The 24,883-nt window shown below is 56.8% G+C and overlaps 2 protein-coding genes across 4 annotated transcripts in view; one reads left to right on the top strand and one right to left on the bottom strand.

Annotated features, from left to right (window-relative positions):
- MAEL (maelstrom spermatogenic transposon silencer) overlaps nt 1-24,883 on the top strand; it is an 88,345-nt gene that overhangs the window by 27,915 nt on the left and 35,547 nt on the right. The window lies entirely within an intron of this gene.
- The window catches only part of ILDR2 (immunoglobulin like domain containing receptor 2), a 50,661-nt gene that overhangs the window by 16,138 nt on the left and 9,640 nt on the right, over nt 1-24,883 (bottom strand). The window contains exons 1-6 of one of the 3 annotated variants that reach the window (XM_037167480.2): nt 24,766-24,839; nt 21,707-22,039; nt 20,730-20,849; nt 5,266-5,322; nt 2,761-2,907; nt 933-1,109 (exon numbers count right to left, since the gene is read on the bottom strand). In XM_037167480.2, the coding sequence (XP_037023375.1) occupies nt 933-1,109; nt 2,761-2,907; nt 5,266-5,322; nt 20,730-20,849; nt 21,707-21,989 (784 nt within the window). In that variant the 5' untranslated portion in view covers nt 21,990-22,039; nt 24,766-24,839. Of the gene's footprint in view, nt 1-932; nt 1,110-2,760; nt 2,908-5,265; nt 5,323-20,729; nt 20,850-21,706; nt 22,040-24,765; nt 24,840-24,883 lie in introns of those variants that run through there. The other 2 variants (XM_037167477.2, XM_037167479.2) reach the window with 2 other exon arrangements.

Raw genomic sequence — 24,883 nt, 5'->3', positions numbered from 1 at the left:
CTGTAACCCCGTTCAGGCACCTCCAGGAAGGTGACGCTTGCGTGCCCCGCCATCCTCTGCCCGGGGCCAGTTCCCTGTGTCCTGAAGGGGGCACGTTCCCAACGAGTTTGCCTCCGTGTGTCACACACCACTGGAGGCCTTGGTGCATCTCAAGGTCCCCTCCCCTCCCTTCCCCAAAGTCGTACTGTTTCCTCTCCCCGAGTGTCTGTCTGTCCAGCTGCCCACTGGGTTCAACTCCCAGTGTCTCCGTTCACAAGGTCCCGTGTCCTCCCAAACGACTTCCGTCACGTCTCAATCGGGGGTCTGACTCCACTCTCCCCCACTGACCACCTGCTTCGTCAGCCTGTCACCTCCTCACTCAGGACTCTGTCTGCCGTGACTGTCACCTGCCACTGCGCCAAGGGCCCCTTGGCCTTGGGAAGGGGGGTTCAGAGCTCCCCCATCCTGTGGAGCCAGACAGACGAGCTGGACACTGTCCAACACACATGGTGTGTTCTCCCAGCTCTGGCTCCCGCCCCCTGCCTCTTGGGGCTGCTCCGTGCCCCCCGCTCAGCTTGCTTGATTCTCCTGTTCCTCCGGGCCCAGCTGGGGTCCTGTCTCTTCCCTGAAGACTGGGCGACCATGGAGCCTGCTCTCCTAGACTCTCCCAGTCCCGTGCTCATTAGCATCTAATTGTCCTACGGAAGGTCCATCCTCTGCCCCTCCCTGGACCACACACACTACCAGGACACAAGCCACGTCCCACACTTCTGAGTGCCCCTCACTGTGTCCATTAGCCCCGAGCCTTGGGCAGGGATGAGAACACGATTTACTAACTTCTGTAGCGAACTGTCCCAAAGAGGCGTCCCTGAGCTCATGGCTGTCTTCAGCTAGGGACCAGCGTGTAAGCTGGGGCGGGGAGGGGGGACAGGGAGGTCCGGGACCACATTTACCACTGCGGCTTCCTCCAGTGGAGTCACTTGGAGCCAGGGGAGGTGGGTGCGGCTTGTCCATCAGCATGCCCGATGAAGGGGCTCCTCCCAAGGGGACGGGGGGGATGGAGTAGGGGCCGGGGACACGGGACACAGAGGGAGGGTACCCGGCCTTTGCTGCTTTCCCTGCTGCGTACACTGTGGGGGGAGAGGAAGAGCAAGAGAGGTTACACGGCCCCGCCCTCCACAACCCTCACACCACATGCCCCTGAGGGTGCACTTCAGGGAGCTCCTGGGTGTGTGCCTGTGTGTGCCTGTGCTCGTACATGCCTTTGTGCACATGTGCACATGCACGCATCTCTCTGCAACAGTGTGCATTGTGTGTTGATATGTGGGTGCACATGCACATGTGTCTGTGTGCATGCATGTGTGTACCCACGTGTGAGTGTACACACATGCTCGTGTGCACTTGTATACGCACCTGTCATGTGCCTGCGCTCACATGGATGTGCACGTGTGCCTGTTTCATGTGTGCACACATATGGGTACATTTTGCATGCATGTGCCTGCACTTGTGTGTGCATGCAAGTATGTGTGCTTTGTGCCCGTGTTTGCCTGTGTCTGCACTTGTACACGAGTGGGGTGTGTGCACGTGTTGCACATGTGGGCACGTGTTTGCATATGTGCCTGCGTGTGGCACACTTGGATGTGCAGGCATGTGCACACACGTGGGTGTGTATTTGCATGTGCATCTGTACTTGTGTGTGGGCACACGTGAGTGTGTACCTGTTTCCTGTGTGTGTGCGCATGGGAATGTTTCCACGAGTGTCTGCACTTGTGTGCACACACGTGGGTATATATTTGTGAGTGTGCCTGCACTTGTGTGTACATGTGTGGACATATGTGCACGTGTGCATGTGTGGGCATGTGTTTGCGTGTGTGCCCTGTGCATGCGATGTGTACACCCGTGGGTGTGTTCTCCTGGGCCTGAATCACCTCACAGACACACTCTCCCCCGCTCCCTGGGGCTCCTCCAGCTCCATCAGGAGGCGACGACAGCAGGAATTACGGTGTTTAGTACCAAGCAGCCGCGTCATCAGGCGGCGCTGGGAGCTGTGACAGCCGCCCACTCCCTACGGCACTGCCTGTAGGCGGCCTCTGCTGGGGCTGCCCGGGCTGCTGGGGCTGCCTGCAGGGGGCGGGGCCTCTTCCAGAGGGGCGGGGCCAGCAGGAGCTCTTTGCACAGGGCCCTCGGTGAGCCCGAGAGCAGAGCAGACCCCTGACTCCTCCAGGAAAGTGCTTTATTCCTGGGGGTGCTAAACATCCACGCTGTTGCTCTCCTACAAGAGGTGGCAGGGCTCCAAACTCCACGCCTACCCAGGCGCGGCCAGTCACGTGAACTTGGGACTCTCTGAAGGGGGACTGGTCCCTCTGCGCACTGTTTTGGAACTCGAGTGAATGAACTCCATCCGTGGCTGGGTGGTGCCCACGGCAGTGGTCTGCACTCTCGGGGGGGGGGGGCAGGCATGACCAGAGGCGGCTCCCTCGGGTGTGAATGCCCCAGGGGGAGGGCAAAGGCCTCCCCGCCACCTCACCATCCTGAACTTGCCCTTCCTGTCGTCATTCGTGTCAACGAGCACTCCGAACGCCACGTGACAGGTGTGGACAAAAAGCACGGAGAGGCGAATGGTGGCAAAAGGCAAATGAGGATGGTCAGCTCTGGGAGGCGGGGCTCCCGGTGGGGGGCGGGGTCTGGAATGAGTGACACGGGAGGGGGGAAGGGGGCAGAGGAGGGAGTGGGGGGGTGCACGGCCACCTGGTGGGCGGCTGCCCCCGGCCCCGTACTCACAGGCCTGCGGGCAGCAGCAGGAGTCAGGGCAGCACGGGCAGCGCACGTAGCAGCAGCAGCTGTGCGGGCAGCACTGGCACCAGCAGATGCCCACCAGGACGAAGAAGAGGAGGACTCCCAGGATCACCAGGCCGACGAACACCCACTCTGGAAGGACGCACAGAGAGCGCCGCGTCAGAGCGCACGGGCATGCGCGTCAGCGTCTCCCCCCCGAGTTGGGGGCCTGGGGCGGAAGGTACCTCGTCACCTGGCACACAGGCACACAGCCCCTAAACTCAGGGGCCCTTGGGCACTGAGATGTGTAGTCGCCTCACCTCGGTCCTACGGAGAACGCGTAGTGACCAGCACAGGCCCAGGGGGTGGGGTTTCAGGGACCCCTCCAGGGGAAAGGATTTGCCATGTTGACCACAGTGTCAGAACAAGCACGGGAGGCAGAAAGGCTCGCGCCGGGGGTAGGGGGGGCTTTATTTTCTGAACTATGACGTTGTGGGGTCCGTGGACATATATTTTGGGGGGTCTCGTTAATCTTGTCACTATAAGTGTACGTCCTGAGGAAAACTTCTCCATGTCCACCTGGCCTAGGTGGTCCAGGTCCCTAGGCGTCATCCATTTCCCTGCCCATCGCCCCTGGAATGTCCGTCCTGAGTTCAGTGTCAGGGCATGGACCTGTCCCGCAAACCATGCTGAGAGACAATGAGGGATGGGGTTTTAAACAGAAGACGCTGTCCCCACCTCTCACTTTTGGGACTTTCTATAGGGCCTGACACCCGCCCCCCCCAGGGGCCTGCAAGACTGCAGGGACCTCTGATCTCCCTTAACAGCTGCAAGATTAGAGCCATTCATTTTGATGGAAAGTCATCTACCAAAAAGCCCTCTGCATTGGACTTCAATTACGTGCTGTTTTTCTTAAGCGTGGGTTATTCAATATTCCTTCAGTTAAAAGGGCATTCAGTGACATTTTTGTCATATAAAGGGTTTTGTGATGAGGGTAACGTTAGGGGACCTTCGCTGAGAACGTAATTTCCTGAGAGAAAGCAACTTCTCTTTCCTGAACGTCCCTCCTCGCTCATCCTCCTGAAATGCGTTCAAACTAACCCGGTCGTGCTCTCTTTAGAGAGGGGATGAGAAGACCTTGTGCCTGGCTAGGGTGGCTGGAGAGTGTCCTGCCGAGGACAATGGATGGCTGAGGGCTCTGGCCTGGGTCTTAGAAGTAACATAGTCACAGCGTGTACCCTGAGATAGAGGGAGCCCTGTGCACGGGATGAGCTGTGGGTCCGGCAGTCAAGGAAAAAAGACTGGTGGGTACCCTCGCGCAAACATTGTAACCTGTGAAAAGGCTCTGCAGGCAAAGGGAGCGGAATCCCGGCAGCCAGGACCAGATTCGAAAAATACAGTAACTCTTTCTTGGGACTGGGGGATGCGACTTCTAATTTGAAGAAGCAATGCAAGGTAACATTGTTTCTTTCTTTCCGGGGACCGAGTGGTACATACTGACCCAATTCCGGAGAAGGGGGCTCACAGAGAGACACCTCTTTGTGTTCCTGGGCTCAGCAGGAATAAGAGAATGTCTGTACTGGGGCAGGTCAGCGAAGGGGACAGAACCAAAAGAATTCCTGGAAAAATGAGTGAAGCTCAACCGGGAACACTTCTGATGTTTCTTAAACCTTGGATCGAGTCAAAAGCAATGGCCAGGAATGTTTTGTATCTCTGTAGCTCTGAACCATGAGGCAGCTCTTAAGTCTTGGGCAAAACCTCTCCACGGCAAGACGGAACCTGCTCCTCCTCCCCGAGATTGGCTGTGCCCTCCCCGTGGTCCCTTCTGGTCTCTCTCTGAGCCTGCTTCCGTCGTGGACTACAGGGCCACACCAAACTCACGTTGGCTTGTCCAGGCTGGTGCATTCAACTCAGGCCACGTAAAAAGTCAGAGGGGTGTGTGCATTTGGGACAAGTGTCCTTGACCTATGGTCTGCAGACACTCCCCAAGGACTCAGGGGCCCCAGACGGCCCTGAAAGTGTACACAAAGCAGACCAGGTATGTAGATGCGTACCTCCAAGGAGGGAGGGGTGCATGGCTGAAGTTATAAGTGGCGGTTCAGAGTAACACGGTTGCAGACTAAATGAATGGGCACACGCATAACTTCAGGCATAAGGAATGCAGACAAGTAATGACCCGGTTAAGGTGCTTAGAACTCTGCGTGTGGCTGAGACACGGAGGGGGGCAAGGAGGGGGCCTGGCACGGGGAGACCGGGTCCCCATCTCGGCCCACTTCGAATTTCCATTATTCTTTCAGGGTCTAATAACGGGAGATACACAATTCAAAGTCTCTCCCAATGGGCTTAGTCGTTCATCCTGGAAAGGACCACAGACACGGGGAGACACGAATGTGAATAAACTGAAGGGAGCAGTCAGTGACTCATGCAGAAGCAGGCAGATGGAGGGACAGCGAAGCAGGCAGATGGAGGGACAGCGAAGCAGGCAGATACGCGAGTCTGGGGACTGAGTACCTGGCATAATCTCCACAGCAAAACTGGGCAAGAGGTCAGCAAGCAGCCCTGTCCTGCCTAGAAGAGGTAGAAGGGGAAGAGAAGGAAAGAGGTTACTCCCCAGGAAAACAGCCCGCAGCCTGGCCACGGTGGGCGCCGTCCCCACGCTGGGCACTGGCCCACGCCCGCCGGGGCACTCGAGGCCCATCACAGCAGCGGCCGGGCTCGGTCCAGAGAATGGCCTTCCCGGCCGGTCTCCGGCAGCCCTGTGAGTGGCCCGGTGCCCGCATCAGGTGGACGCAGTCGGAGTAACTGCTTCTGCTCCAACTTTTTACAGGAGGAGGAAATCTCCGCTTCAACTAAGAAAAGCCTGCGGGAGCAGACCCACACGCACCATGTCCACTCACTGCACTTCCTTCTCTGCACCCAGACGTTCAACCTACATTTCCAAACATCCACAGACACCTCTGAGTCCGTATAAAAACAAAGTACGTGGTAGATTTTAACTTGGGGTTTTCCCACTACACGATTCTGTTTATGGCCTGGAGATCATTCAACGATTAAAATTTTCAAAGGCAAGGAAAGTAAGCTACGTCGGTCACACACACTTCTACGCACCTTCAGGCTTTGACAGTCCTCTGCGCATGGGTCTATGGTAGGGCTTTCCCACAGGGCGCCCACAGGGGGCGCTGTGTGGACCCAGGTGCCCTGTGCGTGGCCTGGCAGAGAAGCTGCAGGGGCTGGTGCCAGAACAGGTGGCCCGAGACTCCCGCTGGCAAGGAGCCCTGCAGGAAATGGGTCCCCGGAAGACCTGGGGAGCCTGACCTATAGAAACTGCTCTTGGCACGTTCTCCCATCACAGGAAGTGTCAGGGCCCTGGTGGGACATGTGCCCATGCCAGACACCTCTGCTACACGCAGTCTTGCTTGTAAACGAGGCACCGTAGGAACCAGTGAGCCAGCTGCCACCTTCCAGGCTTGGGCTGGCCAGAGGTCCCCATGGCCCCTGAATGCGGAGTCATCTGTGTGTGTGTGTGTGACATGCTTCCAGAACCGTAGAGCGACGGGTCATTCTTACTTGTCTAGTAATCACATCCAAAGAAGAAAAAGCATGAAATGAATGGTATTTTCTATTTACACCAATATAGCCCAAATATGGACACTTCAAAGGCTCGGCCTATGAGCTCAATACTGCTGGGGTCTGGTTCAGTCCTGTTGGGGGGCACTGGTTCCATTCCTGGTGAAATTTGTGGATGGAGCGCAGAGAAAAAGTCACATGTGTGGTTTACACTTTGGGCTGGAAGGTCATGGCCGGGCACTGTCCTTTCCTCTCTCAAGCTCCGCCTGCCCCCAACACAGAAAAGCAGCTCTGAAGGGGGTTGAAGAAAGAGGAGTGGGTCCAGGCCATCATTTGGGGGGTGATGCTGGACCAGGGCAAGTGTTAGGGACTCGGGGAAAAGGGGTTTTTGCTCCCTCTGCTTTTTCTTGGTTCTCCTCCACTACCAAGGCTAATGTGGTAAATGCGTGCCGGCCACATGTCCTACAGGCACAGGTGATGGTCCCGCATTTAAAAGTCTTTTAGGACCAGAGCTCATTCCAAGGGACCCAAAGCACGCCGTGGGGGACTCAGGCCAGTGCTGGTGTGGTTTGGGGCCAGGAGAGCTCCCTTCTGTCTGCAGCCTGTCATGTGCGGCCGACATGCTCAGAACAGTCCAAGGCCTTGAGGGGGGCGGGGGACATGTGAGAGCCACGGGAGGCACTGGGAAAGGCGTCCCCAGGGGGGACCTGTGCCAGGCTTCAGCCTGAGCCTTCATGAGAGGCTCAGAGGAGCTCACACGGGTCTGGTCCGGTTCTCTAGGATGGGAGGCCAGACTGGGTGGGGTTTGGGGCAAGGTCTGGGCAGTGATCAAGAGCATCCGCTGGCCTCATCTGGAGTGTTCTCTGTGCAAACATCTCTTGGGAACTCAGCAAAGCGATAGACAGCTGGCTAAGCATTTGGGACCTTGGGATCTTGGACCTCTCTTAAAGGCGTAATTAATATTAATTTCCAGCCAAGGGCCCATGATCAGGAAATCAATACATGGTGTTTTTAGCAAGCCAATTATCACATAGTTAAAGAAAAAACAAAAACAAAACCCCTGGACAATTAGCACTTCTAAGTGTATCTCTTATTGTATCCAGTAAAAGAAGTTTCTCTTGCTTTTACTCTCTGGTTCTCAAGCCTACCAGTGCCGAAGCCTCTCCAGACTCATTAATTACACTCACAACAGAAATAGTATCGATGATACGAGCTGCCAATCTGTGCGTTCCCACAGGAAATTAGCCATGATAGTTATTAACTGTAAGAACCCAGACATTCGAGGGGGAACAGTGCTCAGACGTGGCCACGGAGCGTGTCGTATTGGAGAGAGCAGCAGATGGGGGGGGGGCTCAGCGAGGTTCCGCCCGGCGTTTCCATGGTGATGACTACAGGTAAACCACTTCTCTTTCTGGGCCTCAACGCTCTCCTGAGCCAAAGATGTAGGCCGTACGTAGGGAGACCATTTGGCTGGGTTTGTCGGGGACCGTCCCGGTTTACGCTGGTTGTCCTGGGGTGCTTATTCACAGCCCCCCTTATTACTCCTGGTATAGGGAACCCTGTCTGGGCCATTTTTGGTTCTCAAATCTGATACTCAGTGACTGGGGTTGCAAAGGCAGCTCTCCCAGTCTGTAGGGACCGGCAGGGAATGCAGAAGTCTGGGGGCGTGGCAAACGGCAGATTCTGCGTCTGGAGGGGCTGCCACTGCCCACGTCTGGCCAGCGGCTGCCCCAGACAAGTGTGCCTTCAAGGTTAACCAGACCCCAGGTTTTTTATGTGAAGTGTCCTGATGTCTGGATGTTTGCGACCGATTCAAGACTTTTAAAGAACACCAGATAAGCCGTACAAATTGGGGCTGGGGCTGTCTGCAGCCTGAGATCACGCACTGCCAGGCACCCATAAGACACGAAAGCTGGATTCCTCCACAGGCTCTGCGGACCTCCATGGCCTTCTGATCCTGCTTCTACACCCAAACATTGGTGCACATAAGTTCTAGACACCTGGGCCCCAGTCTGAGAGTATCACACCCCACGCCGCTGGCTCCTCCCACTTCCGGGGAGCTGGAAGGGGCGTGGGAAAAGCATGCCAAAGGGGCTTCCGTTTTTTAGATTTTTTTTTTTTGACATTTGTAATTGAAGAAACTAAAATAAGGAGAGACCGTCAGGAATGCAGACGGGGACTCACAGAGCTTGTCGCTCCACAGAACGGTGGGCGTCCGGCTTCTCGTTCTCCTGGAAACCACAGCCCACGGCTGTTTCAGAAGCAGACGCCACGGCTTCCCACGGTGCGCCGGCATGGCCGGCCCCCCGCTGGCCTGGCAATACACTGTCACGGTCCAGAGGGGAAAGTCAAAGGTCTTTGTAGTTGAGACCAGTCGGAGTTTGGGGAGAGTGGACAGTGTCACCCCATCGTGCCCACAGTGGACAGAGTGCAGGTCTCCGACTTTGACACCGTGACCTACATTCCCCTGGACTAAAGGTATTTTAACGCGCTGGTTTCTGCTGGGACTCAGTTTCTGAAAAGCATTCTGCTTCCATCTTGTTGCCTGGCGATTCCGGAGAAACGCTGCCATTGGAAATGCTCTCCCCTTCCTTCCTGTCCTAACCGGTCACGTCCACTGAAGGCCTGCCCGGGGGAGCGTCCCAACAATCGGGGCAGACCCATGGCTGCTTTCACCAGCTCTCCGCCAGCACCGTGACTCACGCTCGTCCCCCTGCGTCCGGTGGAAGAGCGGCGGTTCCGCGTCCCTTGAATGTCTGAGGAAGAGACGAAGACAGACCCCGCCAGGAGAAGGCCCCACTTTCTCTTTTCGCAGTTCAAAGGGTTCATGAAAATTAGTTTTCATGCAGGGCCTCAGTTCTCCCCGAAGCTTGCAGAACCCAGGACTGCTAAAAAATTTATTTCCCCGTGAACTGACTGAACGACACAGGCATACTAATCGTTAGTACAAGCTCACAGGGGTACCAGTGTCATAGCAAAGTGTCCCACGGGTCGTAGCCCAGAGTAGCCACAGACCTCGGGTTGGACGATCAGGCAGAAGCACGCACTGCGGATCGAACGACTTGCACGTCGTCCCTCCACCGCCCCCCACGGCAGCGGCCACCTTGTTCTCCCCGTGTTCGTATTCCTGGGAACCATTATTTCCGGAGTGTCTCCAATTCATTCACGAGTCCTTCACTCATTCATTCGATCAACAAAGGCTCGCATGTTGCACCAGGCAGAACAGGACGGCATCCCCAGACTGGAGAGGCTCCGGGCTAGCCCGTGCCCGTGTCCGGCAGTGACAGTGTGAGAGCCCGGTGTCAGCCATTCACTTTTTGTCCCAAGACTTAGCTGAGGTCAAGCACATTCTTCCTGCCAAAAGCAGTGGTTCCGTCAGCCTTTCCTGCACGTTTGACCTTGGCTGCCTGCTGGTCCCGGGGCCTTCCCCCAGAGATCTGGTGTTGGCGAGGCACTGTGCCCAGCAAACCCCGTCCTAGCGACATTTCCCAGAGATTCTAAGACTCCCTTCGTGGTGGGCCAGGCCCCCCAAGGCAGGACTTACTCCCCTTCTTTGCCGAGAGCACCGCTCGCCCACGTCCGACTGTCCCACCTTGTTCAGATCCGTACTACACACAGCGTCCGAGGCTCTGCCCTGGACCGATGGCCCGGTGAGAAAGCTGCCTGGGGAACGAGTGTCCGCCACGCTCAGAGGGCCGCCAGACACGCCCGCAGGGTGCCCCTTCACACAGGGACAGAAACCCTCCGGGGCAGGGACTGCGTTCGAGGCGTGGCGTCCTCAGCAGTGGGGTCCCTCCACCGCTCGGGCCCTTGCGGTGTTTCCCGTAGCGAAGCCCCACTGTGGGCTGCGCTGGCTTCTGACGGGCGTCTGGTCTGTGGCGTCTCCACCAAGCTACACCAGCCAGGGCACGAATGTTTCTTTTCCAGGTGCGTGAGGAGAGTGCACACCTTTCTCCCGCCTCGGAAGCATAAACTTGTTTCTGCAGCAATTTGGAATTTCAAACAGATTAGAAACTTCTCCAGGGCACACCCGACCCTGTTGTTGTCCTGTGTTCCCATGGCAACCGTGCAGTGATCAGAGTGTGTGACTCCCCTCACCAAGGGGGCGCCAGCCCCCTCCTTCTATGTACATATCGATAAACTGCGCATGCAAGCCCTTTACACGTCTTCTTTCTTTCTGTGTCCTTCACATTTTACTTCTATTTAAGTCGTACGAGTAACTCCAACGCTGAGCTCTCTCCATCCAAGGGCTGAGTACTCTGAGCCCATCTGCAGTTAACCGCCAATAACCTCTTTGGGCTTTGGGGCTCGGAGGGGTTTCGGGTTTGACCCAGGTCCGCAGACCTGACTGGTGATCAAACCAGGAACAGAACCTGGGTCTACTCACTCCATTCCTGTGTTTTTCCCCCCAATGCCTCACTCCCCCTCCAGACTGGCTTGTCCTTTACATGGACCTGTGCAGCAGCTGCTTCCTCATCCCGTCCTTGCCGCGAGCGCCCCTTAAATGTGTCCGTGGCGTCATCACCCCACAGACTGGCACACAACGATGGACACCCACGGCAGAGAGCTCTGCCTTCGCAAAGTGCGGCGCGGACCCAGCCCCCTGCCCATGGGGAGTGGACAGATGTAAAACGGTATCAGTAACCTAACGGCTCGCGGTGGCCTGGGACGAAATGCAGAGGACCGCCAGATCTGCCCCCAGACTGACGTGGAGCAGGGTGGGGCTCACGGAAGGAGGAAGCTGAGCTACTGGGTGTGATTCCAGGGGGTTTCCTGAGCCGGCTGGGCTGGGCTCCAGCGTCAGACTGGTGCAGGCACCTTCGAATCAAAGACACCAAGAATGGCTCCTTTCCTTAACCAATAAAGCCCCCGGTGGTCACGGGGGCAGACTGGGAGAGCACACCCCTTGCGGTGGGGACTGTCCAGCCTCCGGGGCCAGCCCCCTCTCCGTGTGAACGCAAACCTGCACCTTGAATAGCGGCATCTGGCTTTAGAGAAAAAACTGGTGGCTGTCCCCTGACCGGCTTCCAAGGGCTGCCATTCATTCTGTGCAGGGCTGAGCCGTTTCTCGGTGACACCCCCTCTCCCGTGCACACAGGCCTCCAGCTCCTGCCCCCAGATCCACCGACCACAATGATTCTGGCAGCTGACCCAGCGGCTCCAGCCCGCCCATCACCACAGCAACCAAGGCTGCAGGAATGCGTGCTAATTGAAGGCCGGTTCCCTCCCACCGCGATGAGCAACAAGTGAGGCGGGCGGGGGAGGTGGGGGAGGCTGAGAGCTCTGCTGGGGGCTGGGCATCCAGTTGGGGACAGGGCGCTGCAAGACCCCATGTGTTCTCTTAACAACCCAGGCGTGGAAGAACCTAAACGGAGATCCCCTACCCTGCAGAAATCTTAGCGCCCTTTTCTCAGCGAGCAGAGGTGCAAGCCACCGTGTGCTGGCTGGCCCCTGGCCTGGAGACCTGCGCAGGGTAGGTTCTCCTGAACGAAACAAAAGGCCAGCGATGGTGAGGGCTCCACAGGGGCCGCCGAGCCGCCCCAAGTTGCCCCCAGCTCCTCTGAAGCTTCAGTTCCTGTCAGTCAAAGGGAACCTCGTGGCGACCATCTCTAAAGAGGGGGTGACCGCCATACCACTTGGCCTAGACGTTTCCAGTTGATGCAGACACGCCGACGTGAATTAGTGTCTCCCCGTCCTGCTCTCGAGAGTCTGTGGTTCGGACATAAATTACAAAGTTGTCCTGTCTAGCCTTTCCAGGACCACGCCGACCCTAACCCGTGTCTCAGGTGCCCCCCAGCACCCTCCAGACTTCCTCCAGTGGCCTGTGCCCACGAACCCCTTGCCGTTAGGTAGTGAACACCCTGCAATTAACAGAGGGCCATCCACTGAACTGTGGGCTTCCAACAGCAGCCGATGCACCCCATAATGGGACAGAACACCCCGAAACCTGCGGGCAGGGAGATTCCCAGGGGGGGATGGGCATCCCACCGGCGGGAAAACGGGACTGTTCCTACCGGGACTGCCGGTTCACAGCCGGCTTGGGAAGGCCTGTCTGGGGCCTGGCTGAAGGAAGGGCGGCAGGGGTCCTAGATGCTGAATTCCCTGCAGGGGGGCGGGTTCCCTTGCATTGGAGGTGCCAGGCTGGCGAGGAGAAGCAGGGCATGGGAGGGTGGGAGAGGGGAACCACGCATCCCTACTGTGCTCCGACTACCTGCCGTTCTGTCCTCACGACAGGTCTCCCGAGTAACCTTTGTTCACCACACCCACCCCACTGTTACGGACAAGGAGCCCGGGCTCCACACTGACCCGTTCACGGCTGTGTCGTGCACCGAGCCCTGGGGCATCGACCCCCAAAGCCTGCTCTTCCTGGGGCACCTCATGCAGCACCCAGACTGACCTGTGTTTGGACAAGTCAGGATTTCGTGACCCTGCCACTGGGGACAGTTTGGGCCTGATACTTCTTTGCAGGGTGTGGGAGGCTGGCTGTCCTGTGCACTGTGGGGTGCAGCCAGCGCTGCTCCCCGACATTTCCCAAGGCTTCCCGGGGGCCACACAGCCCCCTCTTGAGAAGTAAGAGCCTGGATATGTAATATCGCATGCAGTTTTCACCTCTTCTTGTGTTCTCCAATTGCTTCAGAAATAGAATTTTTCTCTTTCCAAAAAGGCAGTGGTTTTTAGGGGGACAAGGCAGCGTCATCTGTTGACTTGGAACCCCCCCCTGTGCCGGGCACTTAGCAGGCAGAAGTAGGCGTTGAGTTTAAGTGAAAGAGCCAGGCAGCGGGTGAATAGGGGGAGGTCCGCAGGGCCCTGCGGCCTCCTGGATGGAGCGAGCGGCCTTGGCCGAGTCCCGGGAGGCCCACAGCGCACTCCCCACGATGACGGTCCAGGCCCATTGGGACAGTCACTGACGGAATCAGGTTTTAGCTGACGCCTGGCTAACTTCCCAGCGCTTCCTTCTCCTCCTCCTTCTGGTTCTTCTCAAAACCAAGATGAACAGAGGCAGCTAGGTCAGCTCAAGGCCAAGGTCAGGCTCCACAGAAAGGGCAGGGAGGGTGGGCAAGGGGCTGACTGTTTCTCTCTTCCATCCCCACCGTCTCAGCTCTTGTAGGAATCTGAAGGCCCAGGTAGGGAGAGAGGGCTGCCCCCCTCCTCCCAGAATCAACCCCACTTTCAGTCTCTTGTGCGGGGCCGTCCTCTGAAGCACTGCAGATGTGAAGTCACGTCTACAAAGGAGAATGTGGCCTCGGCCAACTCGGAAGGTGCTCCCCAGAAGGCACCCCATTCGCGGCCAGAGCGTGCCTCCGTGATTACCTCTCCTGCTGCCGGGAGAGGCCTTTTCTCTCTTCCTTGCCAATTCTAACCCCCTCCCTCTGTTTGTAAATCTTCCAGCAGCAGCCGCTCTCCGGGATCAAAGTTTGAGCAGGCGACAAAGACCTGTGAGGAGGCTGTTGCCATGGGAACTCTGGGAGCCCTTTTAATTGGCAAACCTCCTTGGTTAGCAGCTCGGGGGCTGGGCTGGCGGAGAGGATGGGGGAGGGGAGGCTTGGCAACAAGTAGCCCTTTCTGAACAGCCAGAACAAACGTGGGGGGGGATCCCACCCGAGGCGCTGACACAGGGCGAGCGCTGAGGCATTTCTGTATGGCCTGGGAAACGTGTCCCCCCCCCCCCACAGTCCCCGGGGCACAGCCGGTGACCTGTAATAACTGCAAAGTGACATGTGGTGTCAGGTGGGCCCTGGCTCATGGGGTGACTGCTTCGCACGTTATATAAATGTCAGACCACTGTCGTACACCTGAAACTGGTACCGTAGTATGTGACAATGGTTGCAGGGAGAAAAGGCTTTTAATCCCTAATGCCAGTTCTGAGATGTCCCCTCCAAGAATTCCCTGGTTTCTTACTCTTTTTAAAGCGCAGGGGCAGAAAGGTTCCTTTCAGACCAGAGTAACGACCCCAGGCCCAGGAAAGTGAACAGCCTGACTTGACTGATTCGTGCACGCCTGTCCCTGGGTGCCACAGGAGATGGAAGGAAACGGGGACACGTGCTGGGGAGACTGAGGCAGTCCCGGGGCATGACCTTCACAGGGAGGAATCAGCCTGCAGAGGTGGAGCCTGGGTCTGCTGCAGGGACCCAGTCTGGGGACAGAGGGGACACAGAGGGTCTTCAAAACGTGCCTCACGCCGGCACTCGCCAGGTTTGAAGCTGGGAAGACCCCAGGACCTCTCGGCCCCCTAACCCGAAAGTGCCCCCTAACCCGAAAGTGCCCCCGACCCAGGTCTGTCCCTTGCAATCGAGCCCTGAAGACCACAGCAGTCTGCTGTGGTTGGAGAGATTTCAGGAGCTCTTTTCTTCCTCCGTACTTTTCTGTTTTGTTTGAAATTTTTACGAGAAACATGCATCATTTTCTTCTAAAACAGAACAAGACAGCAGGATTTGAGGCCGACCTAACCCTATACAGAGAATTAATTCTGCAACCTGTGGACTTTTAAATAAAGTCAAAAGCCTAGGTGGGACTCGGAGGCCGTCTGGACTCTCTTCACGTCCTGTTCCTTGTTGAAATCCCCTTGGAGAGGGAGTGCCTGTAAGTTCCCTCAACTGACCACAGTTTCCAAAATCTGTCACTTAGCATCAGCAAAGTCTCCCTTAGCTTTGATCTGAACACACCCCAGGATCTGAACACGCCCCGGTTCACCGCCTCTTAATCTGTTTCCGGCCAGAGGCAAGAATGTGCATCCGGCCCTGTGTCCCCGGGAACCTCTCCCTCCTCTTTCTGCTTAAAGGCCCTTTAAAAAAAAAAAGCAAGCGACCACGCACGACATCAGGTAGAAGAGATCAGCCCCTCACCCTGTGCAGAGAAAGAAGGAAGAGCAAGGTGAGCTGCTTTCAGGGTTTGAAATAATAACCTCCTGCCTGGACAGTGCAGCTGGGAGCCGGAGCCGCCCGAGGGGACTCTGTGTGCCCCCAACAGTGGCCGGGTTCCAGGTTACATATACACAGCCTGTCCTGGACCCGAGTCTAATTTTGGGGCGGCAGGTTTCTGGACACCCCCACCTTCTGCAACTGCGCTGGCTCGGTCCTCCAGCCCCACACGTCTGTCTGAACATTTCTAAGGTTTGTGCCGCAGTCACATCAACGCGCCCGTGATGCCGTGTGCAGGCCCAGCTATAGAACGGCTCCAACCGTCCCCATCGCCACAAAGAGGTGGAGAGGCGCTCCGTGCGGTTGCAGTGGTTGGCGGTGAGTTGGCGGCGGGCGGTCCTCCATTTCTCTGACTCACGTGTCCTCGGGGACTCCGGGACCCACGTCGGGGGAGGGGAGCCCGTGCCAGGTGCAGAGGGAGCCGTCCAGGCAGGAGCAGCTGTGCCTTGGAAGTGAGGGCCCGGTCAACGGTTACCGGCAGTTTTACCAAGAACCAAAGTGAAGTCCTGAAGCTGAGCTGGGACAAGCCAACGTCTTCCCTGTGACTTCAAGCAGCGACCACACTACGGCTTCTTCACAGAGACAGGTCGGGGGCCTCATGCAAGGGGGTGAGGCCAGGGACCGACACACCACGGTTGGGTCATCAACCCACTTCTTCACTGGGAGAGGAGCCATAAAACCTGCACATTAAATTCTTCTCTTGGAGAATGAGGAAAATAATCCCTGCTCCCCCCCCTTACAAGGTCAAAATAGGGACACTTGGGGGACTACAATTTGTTCACACATTCATCTGAGCGGTAGACACAGCGATGGCCACATAATAATCGGGGACACCTCGCCTTCTGTCTCCCTTTTCTGTAACAGCGCCCCGTTGACTTTGGGACATCAATCCTCTTCCACAGCCTGAGAGGTCAGCCTCCAAGAGCCCTTGATCTTCCAAAATGGGCCAAATGGACTCTCTCCTGAGATTGATTCTTAAGTGGGAAAATACAAGGTCAGAGAGGAAAAAAAACAACCTGGTTGAATGGATTCAGTGCCCATCAATTCTTGCTGCACGGACCCTGGAGCACCTCAGGCAGGACAGGGACCACGCGGTGATCCTCAGAACATTCTCTCTGGGCACGTACAAAACAGCAAGAAGCGAGCCGTGTCTGTGCCAGACCTGGCCTCTAAAAAGTCCCCGTTCTCTCTCTCTCTCTGCGCAGCTGGGAGCGAAGGTCTCACTCCAGCAGCGCCAAACCACGCAGAAGCCCAGGACCCTGGACCAACTGGGTGGGCCTCCCACCCACGTCTCAGACGAGATGCAGTAACCAGCTTCCACGGTAGGTCGCTGAGGTTTGAGGGCTGCCTTTACAGAAGTTAGCGGGTGTCTGCTAACACACTGCTATCCTTTTCCAAGACTGATTTTTTGGTCTTCCTCGCAATGCTGATTTCTTTCCAGCGAGTTCCTTTCTGCTTCAGTTAACCAGCAACTAACTCTGTCGCTTCTGCAGCACCGCCCCCCCCCCCTGGATTCTACCACTAGTGATAATTTAAATGCCCGGAGAGGGAATGAGGACCAACAAGATTGAACCACGTGAGCTCACCTGCAACTACAGATGTTTATAGACACTTTATCGGTTAACAAACACAGGCTCAGCACTAATGAACATTTAAGAGGCATGAAGTGAGTACTGTTACACATTCTGCCCGTTTATCATTTAAAACACACACCCTTCAGTTTCTGTACAGTGGGTGCCCGGTGAGGCACGGCCGGCAGGAAGACCCAGGAGAGTGGGCCCTCGCCGTGAAGCGCCCACGGGCCAGCACCACTGAGAAGCTTCCACGGTTTTGAGACAAGGCTACGTGCAGTGCCCACATTTCTACTCTCACGAAGTGAAACCAGAACATGGGACCGACAGGGTCTGCCCTTGGCCGCCTTGGCTTTGTAGAATCCTCCTGGGTGACTCACGTGGCCTTTCGCGGTTCTGTCACCCGTGGTTCACACACCATGGACTCTCGTCCTCATTTCTCTGCTGAGTCACGTTTCTAGCTGGAACTCCACCTGGTGCCCCTGACACCGCTCACCATAAGCATGTCAAGAGCCAAACTCACCCTCCTGCCCCCAGCCTGCCCCTCAGCCTGCCCCCGAGCCGGTGTTCTCTCTGAGCTGGCAAGCAGGTGGCTGCCCAGCTGGCCAGGAGGCAGGGTGACCTTGTGACTCATCTTGCTGTCCCCCACCCCCGTCATTTCCTTTTACACCTTCGTCACTGCGACCCAGAAACGTCACTGCCTTCTCAGAAACGTTTCTGTCCTGCATTGTCTCTTGCCCACCCACCGCTCTGGTTCAGGATCTCACGACCTTTCATGCGTGTGACCCCGGCAGCCCCCCTAAGGGACCCTTCTCTTCTAGCACTTTGTCTCCAGGGTTCTGTCTGCCCGGCGGCTAGTCACTGCTCCAGCCCTGAGGTCTGGTCTCGTTCTCCTGCTGACGTTTCTCCATCAGTCCCCAGAGTCTTTGGGACAAAATCCCAACTCCTCAGACCTCCATACGAGACGTCCCCTTGTCCATCTTCACCGCTATGTGTTGTGAGAAAACGAAACTCCTCCTCAGCTGGCCTCTGACTCGACCCTCCGACTCTGCTTTCCTTACTGACCAGCCCTCTGACTTCCCCGCCAGTTTCTGCTCCCCGAGTTGTGATCGTCCCCAAGAAGAGGTGATATTTCAGTGACCGTCAGCAGCAGGGTAGCTCTGTCTAGCCCGGACCTACGTGGGGACGACCGCTGCGGACTCCCCTGGCTTCCTCGCAGCTGGCCGGGGAGCCCTCTGCTCGGCGCTTCCCTGGGAGGCCAGGTCCTCATTCGTCCGAGGGAGTCACTCTCGCTCTCCTACTTTTCAACATGAGAATTTCCGAGTTGAAATGAAGCTCCAGGGTAACTCGGCTAAAGGACCTTTCCGTGCGTAGCAGCTCTCACTCACCAGGGAGTTGCCAGCCTCTTCGGGACACAGCCGTCACTGCCCCCGAGAAGGCGGTCTGTCCTTGGAGTCTCCACTCGTTCACAGCTCCCGCTCCGCACCGGAATGGACGCCCTCTGTGGCCACTGGTGTGCCCGTTCTCACTTTTCCTGGCCACTGCGTAAGCTCCTGGTCCCTCTCCCACACGATTTCTCTTTGGGAGACACCGTCCCCCACTCCCTGGTCCCAGCCCTCTTTCACTAGGGCGGACCCTCCAGGCACGCCTCCCGTGACATTCGATGGCTGAGCCAGGGGCCAGGCACCTTTCCCCACCCCCACCGAGGTCTTCATCTGTGAGGCTGACCTTGACATCGGCCCCCCTGGGGCTCACCTGAAAACAACACCTAACGCAGGTCCGCCAGGCAAAACCACCCCATACTTGGACCTTCTACAACGGCGACAGTGTTTTGAAACATTCTGTGAAGGTCATCGAGACGACGGAGACTCAGAATTTTGCATTTGGGAGGTCAACCGGGTCCTTGACGCACACAGAACGTCCTCAAAGATTTCAAACTGACCCCTTTAAGTAGCTCACACAGCTCGCATTGCCGGGAAAAGTTTACACGGCCCCACGTCTGACCTTCTCTGACCCGTGCGTGGCCGCGTGTATGAGTCCCCTCCAGCCGACCCGGGCCCCACCCCTGTTTATCTCACTGCTTCTGTGGCCTCCCCTGCCCCCCCACAATGGTTTTAAGTCGCAGTGATTTCTGTTCTTCGTGACGTCCCCCTGGCTGGCAACCACGTTCATCAGAGCCTCCCTTTCTCCACCTCTGTGTCCCAGAATGGCGTCCATGCCCAGTTACTCTGGTGTCTGACCCGGGGGGACGCCCTTCCCACACTCCGCCCCTCCTCCTCCTCCGAGACGCGCTCTCTCTTCATTCCCCCAGGACCGCGGAGCTGGGGCCGGATGATTGACGGGGGTTCTACCTGTGGCCTCTCCTCCTGCCCGGCAACTACCTCCCCCCTCAGACGCCTGCGCTGGCCGATTAACCGTCCGCAGCCAGCGGGCTGCCGGCCCAGTGCCCTCTTGTTTCAGGTCTGGCCGTTAGTTATGTGTGATCGGGCAGAATTGATCTTTTGATCCCTTCTGAGTTACCAAGTCTCAGCTGGCCCCAAATCTGATTTCCCTGGGAGTTCTTACAACGTCATCGGTAGAAGCCTTTTGTGTGTCTCCATTTCCTTGTCAGCATCTTGTCAGACTTCCCGTTCCTTTCCAAACCACTGCAGGGACGGCTTTATGCCACGTTGCACACAAGGTATATATGTATTTGGCGTAAGTCGAGGTCCTAATAAGGGCGGATGGTTAATAAGTAAAGACTCAATTATTTATAAATAATTACTGCCTTAACCCATGGCTGTGAGTTCAAAAATGAAGGCAGAAGAACTGTTGATTTGCCAAAATCACACAGTCCTGGTGGAGTAAAACGAAAACTCCAAAGTAGCAAATTTGGACCCTGGGCGCCGAGTTTCTGGGGAAACAAAAATTAACCTTCAACCTCCTTTGCCTCTAAAAGAAAGCACCTTAACCCTCTCCCCAAATTGTTATCATGTGGGCTGTTGGCAGCTGCAAACCACTGTAATTTCTTTTAGAAAGTGGCTTCAAGTGTTTACCTTTTCTCCTATGATTCACGTGGTTTTTCTTTTCATTTCCCATGTTTTATTCTAATTTCCTCATTCAACCAACATCTCCAGGGCACGAAATATGTGCTCAATTTCCAGAATGTAGAAGGAGGCCATCCCCCGCTGACATTGTTCCTGCCCACGAGAGAGGAATGATACCCGAAAGTAACGAGTTTTCATTTTGGGGGAGGGAAATGAATATTAATAAGGATTAGGTATCTGTTTGGCTCTGAGCGTCGTAACTCAGACACTTCAAGGTTCCAAGAAATTTGCCTTCAGATGAAACACAGCCATATCCTTGGTAGTGCTTTCCATGGGCACTAATATCACACACACACACACACACACACACACACACACACCCTTCAGTTCACGGCCATCCTTCCCGTAATTGTCCTACGTGGCGCTGACCAATGGGAAAAGGTTCCAGTGTCTCTCTGAGGAGGTCCTGACTCACCAGTGGGTTCCTAGCTCTCCCTGGTCTCTAACCTGCTTCAAAGGCTTCTGGCCTTTTCTTCAATAATTGGCAAATAAAAGGATAAGTAGAGCCGAGAGTGGAGAGCAGCCAGGGAGCCGGGGTTAGTGGTGCAAATGGAAGGAAGGAAAAAAAGAACAACCAAGAACGAAGGAAAACCATTCAGGGCAATGCTGAAAAGAGGGCCACAGCTTTCGAGAAACAAGATAGAAGAAATGCAGCCCCTGCCCCCGAAGACAGGCGCTGTCTGTGCAGCCTGCTGCACAGGGACCAGGACCTGCTGCACAGCCTGCTGCTGTCTGTGCAGCCTGACGCACGCGCGTGCGCACAGGGACCAGGAAGGAGAGGAGGCCGCCAGGAGCTGGCCGAGGTGGGAACTCAGCCGACAGCCTCCACTTACCCAGCACCAGCAGCTCCACCGAGTCCTCGTTCTTGCCCTCCAGGTCGTCGGGGGTGGTGATGATGCAGTAATAGAGGCCGCTGTCACCCCACATGAGTTTCCCGATTTGCAAATCTGCGTCTGTTGGGGAGGGAAAAAAGAGCCCAGTCCTGAAGCAGGCCCCAGAGAGCACGGCTGGGCCCCATGGGCGGGAGGGGGCCCCTTGGGGCATGCCTGCAGCCGTCTGTTTCTTTACCTGGATGGTGGCGGAGGAGAGGTTTGCTTTATCGAAAACAAACAGAGGAAGGAACAAAATCTAGCATCCCTAAGGCGAGAGACTCAGAGCCCCCGCAGGACCTGGCCCTGTTCCCAGCCCGGTCCAAGCGGGCCAGCACAGAACGCTGAGACACGTACACTCGAGAATTACTCTGGACTCCTGCACAGGAGAAGGCTTCACGGGACGACTTCAGAACTCAGATAATCCCACAGGTCACGTCAGACTCCCAGGGCCTCGTCTTGGCCAGAGCTTTGGGGACAAAGGGTGGACCTGAGACCAGACCTCCTGGGGTGTGGGCCCAGCAGCCGCCTGGCTTGGGAACTACCTGACAAGCCTCCCTTCCCCAGGGGAGGGCGGCACGGGCTTCCTGAACTTGGGGAAGGGCCCCCAGACGGATGCCAAGGTGCACAGTAGCTACATGGGGAAGTTCTCTCACTAGAACCCATTTCCTCTTGGTTCTGAGAACGAGCTCCCCGGACTGGATAGAGGTCAGGCTCAGGGAGAGTATTTCCGAAGCTCTGCTCTAGATATTTCCCACCTCCTCTCCCCTCGACCTCCCTCGAAAGCAGTGTGCAAGGCTTCGTGACACCTCTATACCCCCTAAAACCCATGTCTGGAGGGGCTGGAGGGCTGAGAGGCGGGCTGGCACCCCACGTCTGGGAAGAACAGCGCTAAGGGCCCTCCCGCTGCCCAGCCTCCACCCGGAGGCGGCATTACCTACCGTGCACGATGGTGATCTCTCGGCCCCTGTAGAAATCGCCCAGGGTGACGGTCGAGCCCTGCTTGGAAGCGACCACCCGGACGGTCCTCCTGCTGTCCAAGCAGTCCAGGTAGGGGTCCCACTCCAGGTTCCTCTTGCTGAGAGACTGGGCCCGGGGGGAGGACAGCGCCAAGGACTCCCCCATGCGGTCCTGGCAGTAGGACTTGAACTTCCACTGCACGACCGCGGGCTGGTGGGAGGAGGTGGAGAAGCGGCAGCGGAGCAGCGTGGGCTGGAAGAGCATGGCCACCTTCTTCTTGTCGGGCACCGTCACCTGCAGGCCTTCCGCCAGGGCTGCAACACAGAGTGAGCGTGTGCAGCGGCTTCTGCATCCCGGACGGCGCCTCACCCACTCACCTGCCCCTCCCCATTTTCTCCATCACTGTGAACGGCCCCATAGCAACCCGGCTGCCCTTTCCAGAAACCCGCCATCGTCCCCAGTGTCCAATCAGTCACTAAGTGATGTCAACAACGTGCTCCCTTAATATCAATAATATGTCTGCCCTCCCTCTTTCAGAACTTCCTCTTCATCTCTTCTAACATTGTAGGACCGCTTGCCCAGCCTCTTGCTGGCAGCTGCCGCAGGCAGGACCTTATCTCAAGTTCAGGGGGCCTTTCTAGTCCGACTGTTAGGGTTCCCCTTAAAACACTTCACCCCTGCCCCGGCCGGTGTGGCTCCGTGGGTTGAGAATCATCTGTTCCATAAACTGAAAGGGCGCTGGTTTGGTTCTTGGCTGGAGCACGCACCTGGGTTCTGTGTTCGATACCCAGTCGGGGTGCATACAAGAGGCAGACAATCAATGTCTCTCTCCCTCCCTTCCCCTCTCTCTAAAATCAATAAGCAAGTCCTCGAGTGGGAATTGAAAAAAAGCCAACCCTCCACTGCTCCTCCATGGCCTCCCACCTTCTCGGCAAGATGTTCACGGCTCTTTCCTCCTCACCTCACTTCCCGCAGTGCCTCTGAGCACCAGCCTCCAAATACGGGCTCCCCCCGGGGCTGCCTCGCACCCCCAGCTCGGGGCATGTGATGCTCCCTAGCTCTGGAACGCTTCGCCTCGCTTCCAGGGAAACGCCCTTCCCCTTCCCCAAAACTGGTTCACGTCCTCCCTGTGCCGTCAATGTTCCCGGTGTCCTTCAGACGCTCCCCACAGTGACCTGGCAAGGACCGGTTTCCACGCCCGGCACGCCCATCGCACCTCTCCGGTGAGGAGCGTGTCTCGTCTCATTGCTCTGTCTCGGGACCCCATAGGTGCTCCACGCATGTTTGATCTATACAGACGGCGAAGCCAGGGTGTGTGACTTCAGGGGGAAGTGACTTCCCTGGCAGCTGGCGCCCAAGCAAAGGGGACAGAGATGAAGGGGAAAGGAAGACTTTGAGAGACACGGAGAATTTCCGATCAGAAGCAGGAGACTAACTTCAAAAGCTCTGAAGCTTCTGAAGCCGGATGGTGGGGAAGGCTGAAAGGAGCATGAGACGTTTAAGTGGACGCCCGAGCCTGGCTGCCCATGACAGGGAGGGACACTTCAGTGAATGACAGACCCGGGGTGGGGGGGTGCTGGAGGGGCTGGGGACCTCTGTGAGCTCAATGGTAAGGCAAGAGGACACAACACCCTCAGGTGAGTGGGCAGAGGGGCGAGAGTTTCTGGCTGGATCTGAGGTTAGCAGCAGACACGGAACTAAGACGAGAAGCAGAAAAAAGGAATATGAACAGACAGGGGTTGGAAATGAATCCAGGAGCCCGCCAAGTCCGCCTCGGGCCGCCTGGGGCAGATTCACCAGGGAACTGATGGTGGATTAGAACCTGCACAGGAGAAGACTAGTCTCATGCGTGGGTGTCCGCATTCACCGACACCCTGCCGAGCAGTCACGGTCACAACTCTAACACACACTGAGTGAGCGATGTCTTTCTAAAAGCACCTTTCACGTGGGCAAGATGCCCTATCTGGGCCCTCATTTTCTGATCTCCAGGCCAGGGCCTGTCTTCGGCCAGAGCGCTTATGCGGGGGAAGGCTTTCCGCCCTCTGCCGGCCCAGGAGGGGAACACGACAGGGTAGACTAGTGGTTTAGGGATTCCCCGAAGTGTCTGAGCCTACCAAGTGCTCAGTGACCACCTGTGGGTCACTGGAGGGACGGATCAGCAGCTCAGGGACTCGTCACGTGGGAATTTCTAGGGCTCTGCTGAGAAACTGGTTGTCCGATGCACCGTGAGTGGCATGACGTATGTAGCCAAATAGCATTGGTGCCAGAAGATAGGGCCCTGGCTGGGGTGGCTCAGTGGAATGAGCGCCAGCCTGCAAACCAAAGGGTCATGGGTTTGATTCCCAGTAGGGGCACATGCCTGGGTTGTGGGCTAGGCCCCCAGGAGGGGGTGCTCGAGAGGCAACTGATCGATGTTTCTCTCCTTCTCTATCTCCTTCCCTTCCCCTCTCTCTGAAAATAAATAAATAAAATCTAACGAAAAAAAGAGACAGGGCCTGGGATCTTATCTGGCCGTATAGCATGTGAGGGGAGGCCTCTCCGCCTGTAAAATGAGCCTCATAATTCTTGCTCATTGGGTTGCTAACCAACATTACCTCGTTGGTCACCTGCCGAGAGTGGCCCTGTGACTGTGACCTATAGAAGGCGGTTCTCAGACACTACTCTGTCCCCTGCCCACAGTTCTGAGCATCCTGTCTCTTGATGGCCGCCCATCACCGGCAGGTCTGACTACCACCAGACTGTGCAACCCATCCCAGCCAGGAGCTCCCTGGGGGACCCCCATGCCCGGGCTCCCCTGCTGCCCCCCCCAGTGGGGACGTGGCTAATGCATTCTCCCCAAGTTCCCCTCAAATTCCAGAGCATTCGTTCTTTTTAACCTCGTCATTCTTCTTCAAATCCTATTCAACTCCAGTTTCCCGGGCAACTAGGATGGGGCAGAGAGGAGAAGTGACTTCAGTTAGCAGGGGCTGAAGTGGGGTGACCGGTGGCAGGCACTGTTCCCAGCACAATGCTGCGCACTTGACCCCGCCACCTGTCCTACCTGTTCAGGCACACTCGGGAACTCGCCTGTGCTGGCCTTTCTAGGATAAATAAAACCAGCTACGGAGGCAGGTGGCGCGCGGAAGTGTTGTTTTTCCAGAGAGCGAAATGTGGCCTTT

The sequence above is a fragment of the Artibeus jamaicensis genome, unplaced genomic scaffold (genome assembly GCF_021234435.1).
Source record: "Artibeus jamaicensis isolate MK-2021 breed Jamaican fruit bat unplaced genomic scaffold, CSHL_Jam_final scaffold_625, whole genome shotgun sequence".
Lineage (NCBI taxonomy): Eukaryota > Metazoa > Chordata > Mammalia > Chiroptera > Phyllostomidae > Artibeus > Artibeus jamaicensis.
Note: the sequence above shows the minus strand (reverse complement) of the source record. Positions and strands in the feature narration are given on the sequence as shown.